The 13,385-nt window shown below is 42.1% G+C and overlaps 2 protein-coding genes across 2 annotated transcripts in view; both read right to left on the minus strand.

Moving 5' to 3' along the window:
* Positions 1-13,385, minus strand: part of fermt1 (FERM domain containing kindlin 1) — a gene marked incomplete at its 5' end in the record, with an annotated part of 928,370 nt that overhangs the window by 484,560 nt on the left and 430,425 nt on the right.
* pak5 (p21 protein (Cdc42/Rac)-activated kinase 5) overlaps positions 1-13,385 on the minus strand; it is a 117,953-nt gene that overhangs the window by 23,811 nt on the left and 80,757 nt on the right. Inside the window, exons 5-7 of the mRNA XM_037685760.1 lie at positions 1,078-1,287; positions 848-989; positions 603-757 (exon numbers count right to left, since the gene is read on the minus strand). Of these exons, the coding sequence (XP_037541688.1) occupies positions 603-757; positions 848-989; positions 1,078-1,287 (507 nt within the window). The remainder of the gene's footprint in view (positions 1-602; positions 758-847; positions 990-1,077; positions 1,288-13,385) is intronic.

Below are 13,385 nucleotides of genomic sequence, written 5' to 3' on the forward strand. Positions count from 1 at the left end.
AACAGACGGATTACATTCAGACATTAACAGGATTACACGAGGCAAATTGCTTCCCGAGTGAACTCCCACCGCCACACATCTGTGCTCTCTGCACACGTGCGCTCACGTACGTGTGCACTTCTACGCAGCACGCTGAAATTAGAACCGCCGTTAAACATCTCAAAAATATCAGCAAATTGACTTGTCGGCTCTAAGGCAAATGACATGTGGCTAATATTTCCACTGCAGGCCCACCGTGCACGCGCTCAGCTCAGAATAAATTTCTTGCCTGCAGCTTTCAGCGGAAACATTTGTTAATTTTAGAAAATAAACGCAATTACAGATGCAGAATTGGGTAAGCGGCTTAATTGCTGTGACTGTATGTCAGTGAAACAGAAGCAAATTGAACTTGTGTTTTGTTTTGCTTTTTTCCCATTAATTGCCTTGCAATATATTTTTAATGTATTCCACATAAAGCGACATGTTTAATGATGCTGTTCAAACCAAAGACAGCTCTGCTGCTGCTTGTTCGAACCGTCAACAACCTGTGACAAATGTTAGCTGCACGAAATACACCCAGCGCGTTTATTCATCATCTCCAATCGGAAGTCATTCTTCCTCACCTCGTTGAAGAGCAGCTCTCTCCTCTGCTGCTTCCTCAGGTCCATCTTCTTCACTGCCACCTGCTTGCCACTGTGCTTCTCGCTGGCGATGCACACGATTCCCGTGGAGCCCTCGCCGATCTTGATGAAGTTGTCCAGATATTCCCGAGGGTCGCCTGGTGGCAAACACAACCGCAATCTCCGCTTTAGTGCTACGCTAAGAGCGCCGTGGTGCCGCCTTGGCGTTTCTAATCTACATTTCCCACCTGGGTTGACCACCAGCTGGAGTGCGGCTCTGAACTGCTCGTGGGAGACTCTGGAAGGCTGAGTGTCAGAGCTCGACCCCCACGAAGGAGGAGGGTAAGCCCCCGGGGGGATGTAAGGGGATGACGGTTGTGAGTAGGCCCCCTGGATAAAAACAATCACAGGTTTACACACTGATTTTGTGACTGTTTAAGGGAAGATGTGAGCTTAAAAAAGTCTAATCAAACTGTACCTGTGGGGTGTATGGTGGGCTGGGCTGGGAGGGGGGGTGGTGGTAGGGCGAGGGCTTGTAATGGTGGAACATAGGGGGGTACGGCAGGTGCACTGGGGGGTAGCCAGGTGGTTTTGTATGGCTTTGAGGTAGCTTAAGAGGCCCTCGAAGGTAGGTGTCACCACCTGCGACCTGGGGGATTTCTTCACGAGCTGGACGCTCATAGTCGCCCTGGAAGAGGAAAAAACAAAGAATTAAACGAGCAGTGAAACGTCGCCAGGTTTAATCCAGCTGATAATCCAACATCCTGCTCAGGTCAGGCTAAAATAATGTCACAGACGTGGCGTCATGCATCTAAACACAGCGTTTGATGTGCTTTTACTCAGAAACTGTCTCCTCTTCACATGGAAAAGGTGCGAGCAGGGAAACAAGGAGGTAATGTAAAGTTGTAGCTCATAAAGCAAATGTTGAATTTTCCTGTGGTGTGAGTAATGAAGGATAATATTGTGTTGGATGTCATCAACGGTCGCACAGTTTGTCTGCAGACGCATTATCCTTAAACAGATACAACGAGAACAGTTCGTCCGCAGGACAGAAACCATTTTTTATCGTTAACGCCTCACAGTGCTGCTCTGTGACTGTTCATTCATCAACAGAGAGCCCAGGCAGTCACCCCTGGGGCACTCCTCCGCTTTAAGAGACGCCTGCCTTCCCCTCTTAAATTGGGTCAAACGATGAATATGTGTACAAATACACAACACAAAGAGTGGAAATGCAGACAGACTCAAAGTATTTACCTCACCTTAAATTATATGTTTTGAGCTTAATCAAATCAGATGCAATGGTGATTCATTACTAATTTTTATACTTAGTGGAACATTTGTACTGAGTACTTACAGCATAGTTAAACTGTGTAACATGTTGTGTATATAACAGTGTTAAATTACATCTTTAGTTGTGTACTAAAAATGATCTTGTTTTGCTGATAGGCTGTACAAACAGTTGACACAAATGTAAATGGTAAATGGACTGTACTTATATAGCGCCTTTCCAGTGGTGGAGAAAATCCTCAAACACTGTACTTAAGTAAAAGTTCAAATAAACAGACAAAAATGTACTTTAGCAAAAGTAGAATTACCACATTAACATTTTTACTTAAGTAAATAAGTACTTACTTTTAAAAATACTTAAAGTATTAAAAGTAAAAGTACTTGCTGAATGTATTATCTAACGCTACAATATCAAGTGTACCTACCATATGTATATTTTCTGTAATACATTAATAGTGTTGTGTCATTTTAATGAACGATGCTGCAGATAATGTTTTTATTGTGTTTACTCTGTGACACAGTTCACACTTGGACTTGTGATTTCAGGGATGAGTTAAATGTCATTAAGCAAAATAAGAAAGAGGAATGATTATACCTTTGAAAGTTTTTATTTAACACAAAGCAAAACCAATGTGTCATTTTAACTGCAGTAAACACATTTAAGTAAAAGTTGTCTGCCTGAATAAAGGAGCATTAGACACATCTGACAAAGGAATATCTGATCATTTCAACTCCAGTTTGTCATAAACTCTAGTTAAAATACTAAGTCGACCTTGTAATGGATCGATGGTGAACAACATTTTAACTTCCTGACACCATTTTCAAAACTTGGACCTGAGTGTTGAGTCATTTAGAGACATCTCTCATCTCCTGTCCTAACATCCCATGAACTGACACATGTACTTAAGTACAGTAACAAAGTACTTGTACTTATTTACATCCCACCACTGCACCTTTCTATCTTCTCAAGATACTCAAAGTGCTTTACAATCTGTGCCTCATTTACCCATTCATACAGAACTCTACCAAATCTCTACAAAGATTAATCAGAGCTTTATCACATTCATACACCCATGGGACACACATCAGAGACAATGAGGCGTTCAGTGTCTTGCCCAAGGACACTTCAATATGTGACTGCTGGTGGAATCAAACCCCCAACTCTCCCATTGGAGGACGACCACTCTAACCACTCAGCCACAACCGCCAGAGAAATATGAAACAAACCATCAGAAATCAATTTAAATTGTGCTACACCTTCTGTAACTGATGGTTGAACAAAATGAATTCCATCCATCCATCCTTTTTTTTTTTTCACGGGGGTTGTGTAAGAAGTGGGGGACACCCTGGACACGTCTCCAGTCCTTCACAGGGACATATGGAGACAAACATCCATTCACACTCTCACCTGGGACAGTTTAGAGTTACCAGTGAACTTAACTTGCGTGTGTTTTGGTCTGTGTATGGGGAGAACATGTAAAACGCCACACAGAAAGGCCGGGGGGAGAACCTGCGACCTTCTTGATGCAAGGCGACAGCTCTAACCACTGCTCCACCGTGATGCCAAACAGTGTTTTTTTTCTTCTTTTCTTATGAATTTTGAGGTCAGGTTTAATAGAAAACCTTTTAGCTCCCTGTGTTTGCTTCTCTCTTTGTGCCGCTGCTATCTGTCTGCACACTGACAGGGGAGCGCACATACATACACACCCACATGCGTGTGTACAGTCAGGGCAGGAGGAGGAGCCCTGATGTGTTGGGATGGTGTATAATTACATGGTGTGGACTCTTTTAATCAATCAATCTGAGGCAGGTGTGGGAGGGAGGGGTGAAGGCTGCTGGGCGCCCCGTTCTCATGTCTCCCCCCCCATCATCACCCCATCGTTGGCCAGCATTGCTAGCTGGCTGTCAGCCAAGGGTCTCCTGATCCATGTTGGTTAAACGCACATTAATCTGAGTTTGGCAGGGTAATCAACAACCTAACTCAACTGTGAAATTGAATTCGGCGGTGGAACACCGTGCGGCCAGTTTTTATGCTAAGGCTGCAGAAAGGGAAAGTGCCGCAACATCAATTTGTCACTGAGAGCTGCAGCTCCGAGCTCACACCCACCACGACACACACACAGGAGGCAGAGAGATCTACGGTTACATCCCCAACAGCTCCCAACAATAACAGGATTCACTTCAGAGGTGTGAGCCCAGGGAGGAGGAGGCAGACAGTGAAGGAAGACAGGGGAGGGCCAGGAGATGTAGTGAATATTATACAGTAAGTAGGCAGAGCTTTTTTATTCATCACTACTAGAAGACCTCAAAAAACAAACAAAAAAGGAAACGTGCAAATGGAGTCGCATTGTAAACAGAAATACTCTAAAATAAGAACACATGTTCCTAACCATGCTGTGTAAGCACCATTTTCTGACCACCAATAAATGAAGTGCAGTAGAGTAAGACCTTAAAGCAGTATCTTGCCTGTTATAGATAGCTCTTTGTACGATTTCCGATGAAAAAACAGAGTTATTTAACACTGGCCTGACGAGCTAAAGGCTAGTCTGACTGAGGCCAAGACCAAAGGGGATTGTTGTTGTTTTATGGTTCTTTGCAAGCACAAATAGTGACAGCGGCAGCTAGTTGTAGCACTTCTAGCAGATATATCACAGTATTTTTGCTAGGATGACCCTTGATATGAAATTAACGAAAATGCAAAAGTTTGTCAGACAATCCAAAAAAGTTCAATCTGGTTCTCTGGACATTCAAAAAAACAAAAAACAAAACAAAGCAAAAAAATGTAGAAACGTTTCGTCTCTCATCCGAGAGACTTCCTCAGTCTGAGGTGCTGTTTTCAGCTCAGTCTCTTAAATAGCACCTTCTCAGAGTGGATCAATCATCCTAACTGGGCCTTCCTGAAAGCAAAGAAGAAACCCAAACAGGACTCCAGTCAGCCATCAGGTGAAAAGGAGGAACCCAGACCAGTGGTCATTCCATATGTTGAGGGAGTATCAGAGAAACTGAGACGTTTATTTTCTAAACATAACGTCCCAGTGGCTTTTAAACCCCAAAATACGTTACGGCAAAGACTGGTTCATCCCAAAGATCCAGTCCCCCGGCACAAACAGAGTAATGTTGTGTATGCTGTTCAGTGTCAGGAGGGTGATCAGTCTTACATCGGGGAAACTAAACAGCCACTGGCCAAAAGGATGGCCCAGCACAGAAGATCAACATCATCAGGCCAGGACTCTGCGGTCTACACTCATCTCCAGGCCAGCGGTCACTCTTTCAGGGATGAAGATGTTCACATCCTGGATAGAGAGGAACGATGGTTTGAGAGAGGAGTAAAGGAGGCCATCTTTGTGAAAATAAATTGTCCATCCTTAAACAGGGGTGGAGGCCTCCGGGTCCAACTGTCCCCCTCTTACACTGCTGTGATTGCTAGTATCACTCAGCCCTCTGTGAGTAGTAAACAGCCATCAGTGTGCTAATGATCCATTGTTAGGCTGATGGTCCTTCTTGAGCATGTGATCAGTTGGTTTTGGTTGTCAGCAGCAAAACTGGTTGATCCACTCTGAGAAGGTGCTATTTAAGAGACTGAGCTGAATACAGCTCCTCAGACTGAGGAAGTCTCTCGGATGAGAGACGAAACGTTTCTACATTTTTTTGCTTTGTTTTGTTTTTTGTTTTTTTGAATGTCCAGAGGACCAGATATAACTTTTTTGGATTTTTCTACCTGGATTATTGAGCATGCATCAGGATATTTTGTCAGACAATGTTTGCATAAACAGGTGTGTAAATTTTGAGCTGTTAAAGGACATGTGGAAGGGCATTGAGTGCATCACAGAATATGGAGGCAGCACAGCTGCAGAAAGAAAAGCTCTGCAGAGAGTGGTGAAGGCTGCACAGAAGTCTGTTGGAGTCAGTCTCCCCACCATCACAGACATTTACACCTCTAAATGCAGGAAGAGGGCTACTTGCATCATGAAAGACCCCACACACCCAGCACACACACTTTTTGCCCCGCTCCCCTCAGGAAGGAGATTAAGGAGCATTGAGTGTAGAACCACTAGACTGAGGAACAGCTTCTACCCCGAAGCTGTTAGACCCATGAATCTCTAACCAGAATAATCACTGTAATGACACCTTAATTTGTGATATGTGACTTTTCTGTGCTGATTATCCATGCTGCTGATCTCATGCTGCTGATTATCTCATGCTGCTGTATTCTTTCATACCTATCTGCTCACCACAGACTCATGTTCGGGCTGCCGTTGTTACGACATATTGTTTTACATTATTAGTGTTTAGCATATATCTTAGATCTTTTAGCGTACCGCTTGGCGTTCGTTTAGCGTATATCTTTGATCCTTATATACTGTTTCTTTGTATACTTTGTATTTTTGCTATTTTTTGGTGTAACTGGGATCCAGTGTATATAATTTTGTTCCACCTCATGTACCGCATGTGATGTGTTGTGGCTTATAAGAAACACTTTGGCGTTCAATACAGCTGAAGCAGTTCCTTAGTTCAAAGAGATTTATTCGACAGGGTTTACAAGTACTCAGAAGTTCAAAGATACAATTACATGTATGCATACACGGGCATTTCAAAGACAGACCTGTCTGATGGCAATCCTCCAGCAAATGCCACGACCTCGGTCCTGACTCTTTCCCTTATTTTACAGAGACTGCTCCTGATTGGTTTAAACACCCCGTTGTCATGGTTAAGGGGCTCCTCGGCCTTGGAGGTCACATACCAAAAAGATAAGGTTTTATGGTTTTATGGTCCTTTGTTAGTTAACTTTCTCTTGAGCTGAGCATACTTGTTAAACGATTAAATGCTTGTTAAACGATTAAATGCTACTTTCTACTATCTTTACTAATTATGTTTAGTCAGCTATATTAAGTTCTATCATCTTTACTAAGTTTAGTCAGCTATATTAAGTTCTATCATCTTTACTAATTATGTTTAAGCAAACTACATTCTCATCTGTGTGTGTGCGTGTCAGTCCCTGCATGTGTGATTGTGTGTGTGTGTGTGTGTGTGTGTGTGAGTGAGAACTTCTACTAGATTATATTTAGACAAACTACCTGAAGTTAATATTCTATTTAACTAAGTAATTCAAATCAAAGTAACTGATTAATATTTAAATGATTGTAAGGTAATTAAAGAAATTTCAAGCTTGATTAAAATAATGATAAAAGATAAAACATGAAATCCAACAGATGCGAATGACAATAAACTTGACTTGACAGCAGTAATCCACCTAAGGCTTGACCATGTTTAGACCAGCCATCAGCTCATCAGTGTAGTCAAAATGAACTCTGCTTTTCTATACTGAGGTTGTTCAAAGAGATATCCAAAACAGGTAAGATGTTAATTGTTCACAATTTTTCCACAGAACCCAAAAGACCTGAAATATCATTTGAATTACAGCATTACATACTTCCATAGTTCTTATAGTACCTTGTGATACCAATTACTGCATTGTAGAAAAATGCAATCTGCTCCAGTTGTCGATTCTACTTATTAAAAATGTTTGCTTTTTAAGAACACAGGTAATTGTAGAGTTAAATACTAGCAACCGAAGCAATAATAAAACAAGCTGTATGCAGATGTCACCTGTTGCTGAAGGATTCGAATAGTAAAAGTTTGTAGTTTTCAGGATGAGTGTTTTTCTGGACTGGAATTGAACAAAGAATGCATGTACTGTAAACCTTAATGTTTTCAGTATAAGATATTCAAGTGGGTAGGAGTTTATTGTGTATAAGAACAGAAGTAGTTTATTTTATTCATTTTTATTTTTTTTGTAGAAGGCAATGAAAAATAACAGATTCTGGTGAGCGGAGGAAGCAAATTTTTACACCATCCAGTGCAATGGCTGAGCTAGAGGGTGACTAGTGGTGGCCTTGGCCACCATAGATTAACCTTCAGCCACCCCAATCACACACACACGTGTGCAGGCGCGCACAAACACACACACACACACACATATATATATATATATAAAAGAGTGGCTGAGTAGTTAGAGCAGTTGTCCTCCAATGCAAGAGTTGGGGGTTCAAATCCATCAGCAGTCACATGCTGAAGTGTCCCTGGGCAAGACACTGAAACCCTCATTGCCTCCGATGTGTGTCCCATCGGTGCATGAATGTGATAAAGCACTGAATAGTCTCCTTAGAATGATTTGTTCAATTAGCTTTGTACAGATCTAGTAGAGTGCTGTATGAATGGGTAAATGAGGACACATGTTGTAGTGTCAAGAGCTTTGAGTATTTCAATAAGATAGAAAGGTGCTATATAAGTACAGTCCTTTACCATTTATTTGGTGGCAGCCATCTTGGATTTTTTTTTTACTATATTAATCCCTAATGAGGAAATTAATTTTCTGCATTTTTCCCATTGCACGTGAGCACACACATGTGAAGCAGAGGGCTGCCATCCAAGGCGTCCGGGGGGCAGCAGGTGGGTTAAGGGCCTTGCTCATGAGCCCAGAGTGGGGCAAATGATGGTGGAGGCAAGTGTGGGTGTTTCACCTTTTCCCACCCACAATTTATTGTTGTCGGTCCGAGGAGTTGATCAGTGACCATCTGATCACAGGCCCACCCTCTTTAACCTCTGCGCCACCGCTCCCCCTTTTAAGGTGGCAACCCGGTTTTCCAAAGGTTCCTTCCTTACATGTAGATGCAGCCAAACACTAAAATGGAAGTCTGTACCTAATTTATTTCTTAAGTTATCTTGCTCACAACATTCACAATTCCGATGAGGGACAAAAAGGCAATGCAGAAGTGGAAAGTTACGAGTTTGACTTTAAATTTTAGAGGTGAGGGAAAAATGATGTGTATAGTAAGGAAGTACTTAATAATGCCAAAGGTAAGCGTATCAAAGTGAAACTAAATATAGCCAGTGTGGGACAATTGTGATTTAATTTGGGATTTCCCAAAAGAAATGAAACGGACATATTAAACATGGACATACAACAACTGAAATAACTACTTTAACATTTAGAGTAATGGTTACTTCTTGCGATTACAAATATTGTCTCAAATGTTCAAACTGTAACTAAGAAGTTACTAGATTTGCTCTTTATTCTTCACATTTCCCTCCGTGCAAACGCAGCAAGCAAGAAAAAACAACGACCTTCTCCTGCATCGCTTTTCTGCTGCTCGTGCGTTCTCTGTGGCTTTTCTCCCACTGCATGGCTCTTTACTGAGGCACGCAGGTTAAATGCTTTTTTTTCTTCTTTTTTTTTTTTTGCAACACCCTGGGATCTACATCAGCAAACGCAGTCTACCTCTCAACCACTGCACCTGTGTGTGAGAGGACGGGATGGAGGCGAGGAGTGAAAACAGCATTCACCTAATGATGGGTTTAAAGAGGCTCTGATAGCTCTGAGGACATGCATGACTTAAACACCTTACACCTGCTGCTGAAGATCATTTACCCCCCGTCACTATTACTATACTGAACTGTACTGCAGAAAATACTCTTCTTTATGCTAACAATAATGATCTTGGTCTAAAAACCCTCAGTCAGTAACTCACACAGTGAGAGCATATGGCTGCATTACACAGCGTCTCACGCATGAATGCTTTGATGGCGTTTTGGGCTGAGTCTGTGGGGAAACAGGAATCTCTCGAGTGTTTATCTCACTGCTGCACCGGAGCACGACAGAGACTGCACCATTCAACACACAACGATTGCAGCTGTTTTATGTTTTAAAATGCTCCCACACAGCACGATGAAATAAACCAACACAAACGCTTCCATAGAGCTGTACGGTTTACTCTCTTAAATATTTGAACCACAAATTTGTTCACTTTCATCATTATCTAGTTTTGATCACAAAGAGTGTGTTTATTCAAGAGAATTTCACGGGGAATTTCGGTGTCTTCAATTTTCTTTTTCTGCACATTATTAGAAAAGGGCGGCACGGTGGCTCAGTTGGTAGAGCTGCTGCCTCTCAGCGAGAAAGTCGCCAGATCAAATCTCGGCCGGGGGCATTTCTGAGTGGAGTTTGTATGTTCTCTCCGTTGAGCTGTCATTTCTAACCTGGGCCCGAAGCCCGGCCCCGCCCGACCCAAATTTGGGCCAGGCCATGATAGTGTGCTGGATGGGCGGGCCGGATCAACGTCGGGCTTTTGTTTGCGTCAGTGGATCAGCTGTGATCCAATTATATAATAACATGGCCTGCCTTACTTTCACCAGCCGCATGCGGCCATTTCACCACGAGCTGCCTGGCCTTGAAAGAGGTAAAATAAAGTTCAGTTCAGCTTCAGATGGCACCATACTGCCAGGAAGTGATCCATCAACCAAATAGATGTTCATTCAGCTGCTGCATTGGACACACGCAGCCGACGACCCAAACAGGTAAAATCCCAAAGCAGACATGTCAGAGCAGGGTCCATGTCTGAATAATGCAGAATGCAGGTAGAAGCACAAATTTAATGTGCTTTGACGGCCATGAAAGGGCAAACACCCCCATCAGCTCCAATCTTCTGCCCCTTTTATTCAGCTGTGCACATCCGCTGACCATTAATGACTATATAAGCAGTCAAAGCTCAATTTAAAATGGCGGGGGGTTTTGGGCCCGAATGCAACACTATCTCTCCGTGCATGCGTGGGTTTTCTCCGGGTACTCCGGTTTCCTCCCACAGACCAAAAACATGCATGTTAGGCTGATTGGTAACTCTAAATTGTCTCTAGGTGTGAGTGAGAGAGTGAATGGTTGTTTGTCTCGTTGGTCTTTATGTGTCCCTGTGATGGACTGGAGACCTGTCCAGGGTGTACCTCGCACAGGTATTGCTGAACATGGGTACCAGTGAACCCCGCGACCCGAAGAGGAAGACGCGAGTACAGACAATGGATTGATGGATGGATGGATGGATGGATATTAAAAAAGTATGCATTGTGGCACTGACACTTCCTGTTCACAGAGATAGTGTGATGACAATAAATTTAGCATAAAAAAATCAAATATTGTTCAAATAAAACAACCTGAGTCAGTCACATATTACATGTCTTCATCTGTGGGAGTCAGAAATCTCTTATTTGAATGTAGAATTATATAAATGGATCTGTGCAAACATGAACAAGATTAATCCAGTTGTTTAATCCTGTTAAGCCTTTTTGTTGTTTTGCCTTTTTTCGCTCTGGTACACTCTTGTACATTTATTATCTTCACACTTTCCTCTCTTTTTATCCTGCGATGTCCCATTTCTCACTCATCTCTTTAATTTTCTACGTTCCTTTCCGATCAATCAGCATCAGCATTATTGATCTGTTTGTAGAGACAGTAGCCACTGAAGAGGAGTAATTCTTTCTGTGCTGGCGCCTGCTTCCTTCAGGGAAGAGGAGATTAAAACTGACGCCATCTATCAGGTTTGAGGACTAGGAGAAAAAAAACATGGTTACGGGTCGGAGTGAGCTATTGAAAGTGAAAATAAATAAAATGGAATGCTTTACAAAAGACTGCTGGTTTGTGAGAGGTGGCATACTGAGCTGCCTCTGGCCTGTCTGGGTGTGTTTCCTGAAATTTGTTAGAGAAAACTTTATCAATAATCTTGTCATAAAATGATGCTTTGATATGATGTTCTCTCTAATAGTTATCAATAGTTTCATCAGACAAGGGGCATGGAGAACGAGCAGTACGTGGTGTTCCATGTCGTGGAGGGATTTTAATGGCGAATTTTTGTTGGTTTTAGATGATTCTTTGGAACGGAACTGAACAGAGAATGCAAGTAAACCTTAATGCTTTTGGTGTAAGGTGTTCAAGATGGTAGGATACACTGTATATAAAAACAGAGGTGGTTTTATTTTCTTGTCTGAGGAGATGCATAGCGTGACATACAGAGGGAGCCATTTTATCCACCACAAGGCACAATGGCAGAGCCAGCGGTGGCCAGTGGGATGGCTTTATGGGGGCCTTAGATTAATCTTCAGCACCAAACTTCAGGCCGCCCCAATCTTTTGAGGAAACTATACTTTAGAGCACTATAAAAACTAAAAAGCATAGTTTCCTCAAATGATGGGGGTGGCCTTGGTGGCAGCCCTCCTTGATTTTGACATGGCAGTCTAGATTTTGAAACAAACCTTTATTGAAGCAGACACACACCAGAATGGAAGTTGGTGAAGCTCACTTATTTTTCCAAGTAATTGCACTCACTGCATGGAAAGAAGGATGGAGGGTATTTCCAATTTCCTCTTTTTGCTCCGTGACTGGGAACAAAAAGGCAGAAGTCTTTGTCCAAGCTAGGCTAAAGGCTAACCAAAAACAAGAGCCTATTTAATGTTTATTGGTTTTAAGGTCTTTCTCCAGAAAAAAAGAGAAAAAAAGCTTTGTGAAAATACACTTTACAGTAGTCCCTTGTTTATCACGGGGGATCCGTACCCTGAAGACCCACGATAAGTGAAAAACTGCCAAGTAGGAATAGTAGTACTAGTAGTTAGGGATGGGGCCGATCTGATCCAGTATCGGTATCAGCCTCCGATACCAGCATAATTTACGTATCGGATATTTCCGATCCACCTGCCGATATTTCCGATCCATGATTCATGTTGGCTTCAAACTATGGAATGGATTTCCTGAACGGCAGCGTGTCTCATGAACCCAGAGTAATAAAACCCGCCTCACATTCAGGAAATCCAGTTCATAGTTTGCAGCCAGCTACAACATGAGAACTGAGTTAGCAGCACTGTGGCTAACAGCTAACCAACTTTTCATCTAAACATGTCCACTGTGTGGAAGTATTTTACACTAGAAACACCACAAAACAAGACAGCAACGTGCAATGGCTGTAGAGCCATAGCGCCACATTAAACTGCGGTAAAGTTAGTTTTACGATGGACATTCGAGCTCCGTGGCTTCAGTGGGGCAGTACTCTTTGGTCAAACCAAAAGAGGTGACTCGACCCCGGCCAGCCGTGTCCAATCTGCCCCGCTCAGTCTGCCTGTCTCCGAGGAGGAACAGACTGAGCGCAGCTGCCCCAAATCAGACTGCCTGCTTCGGATTGAACAAGAAGAACACACCGCTGAAACCATGGAGCTCTAATGTTTACAGAGAAGTTGCTAAACTTCATCATAATTAATGACCAACCACTATCAGTTGTAGAAAATTAAGGATTTCTCAGCTTGATACTTGCAGTCAAGATATAGTTTCCCCTCCAGGAGATATTTATCAGTACAACAGTAGACAATCATAAAAAACATATGATTTGAAAATTATATTAAAATCAAAGACAGCTACATTATAAAGTGATGTAAAATACTAAAAACAGGAACATGTCTGTTGGTTTATGCCATGAACTTAGCAGGTGTTTGAAGCAATTTAACATTTTATTTTATTTACTTCATTAATTTAAAAGAAACAAAATTTAAAAAAATCATGATACAGAAAATATTGAATGAAAAGAGTGCAGAAAGAAGAAAAAAATCTTATATCTGCCCCTTATTTAAAAAAATATAAAATAACTTTAAACAATCACTTAAATTAATCACTTTAATATCCACTTTAAA

The sequence above is a fragment of the Nematolebias whitei genome, chromosome 12, assembly GCF_014905685.2.
Source record: "Nematolebias whitei isolate Nwh7 chromosome 12, NemWhi1, whole genome shotgun sequence".
In the NCBI taxonomy this organism is placed as follows: domain Eukaryota; kingdom Metazoa; phylum Chordata; class Actinopteri; order Cyprinodontiformes; family Rivulidae; genus Nematolebias; species Nematolebias whitei.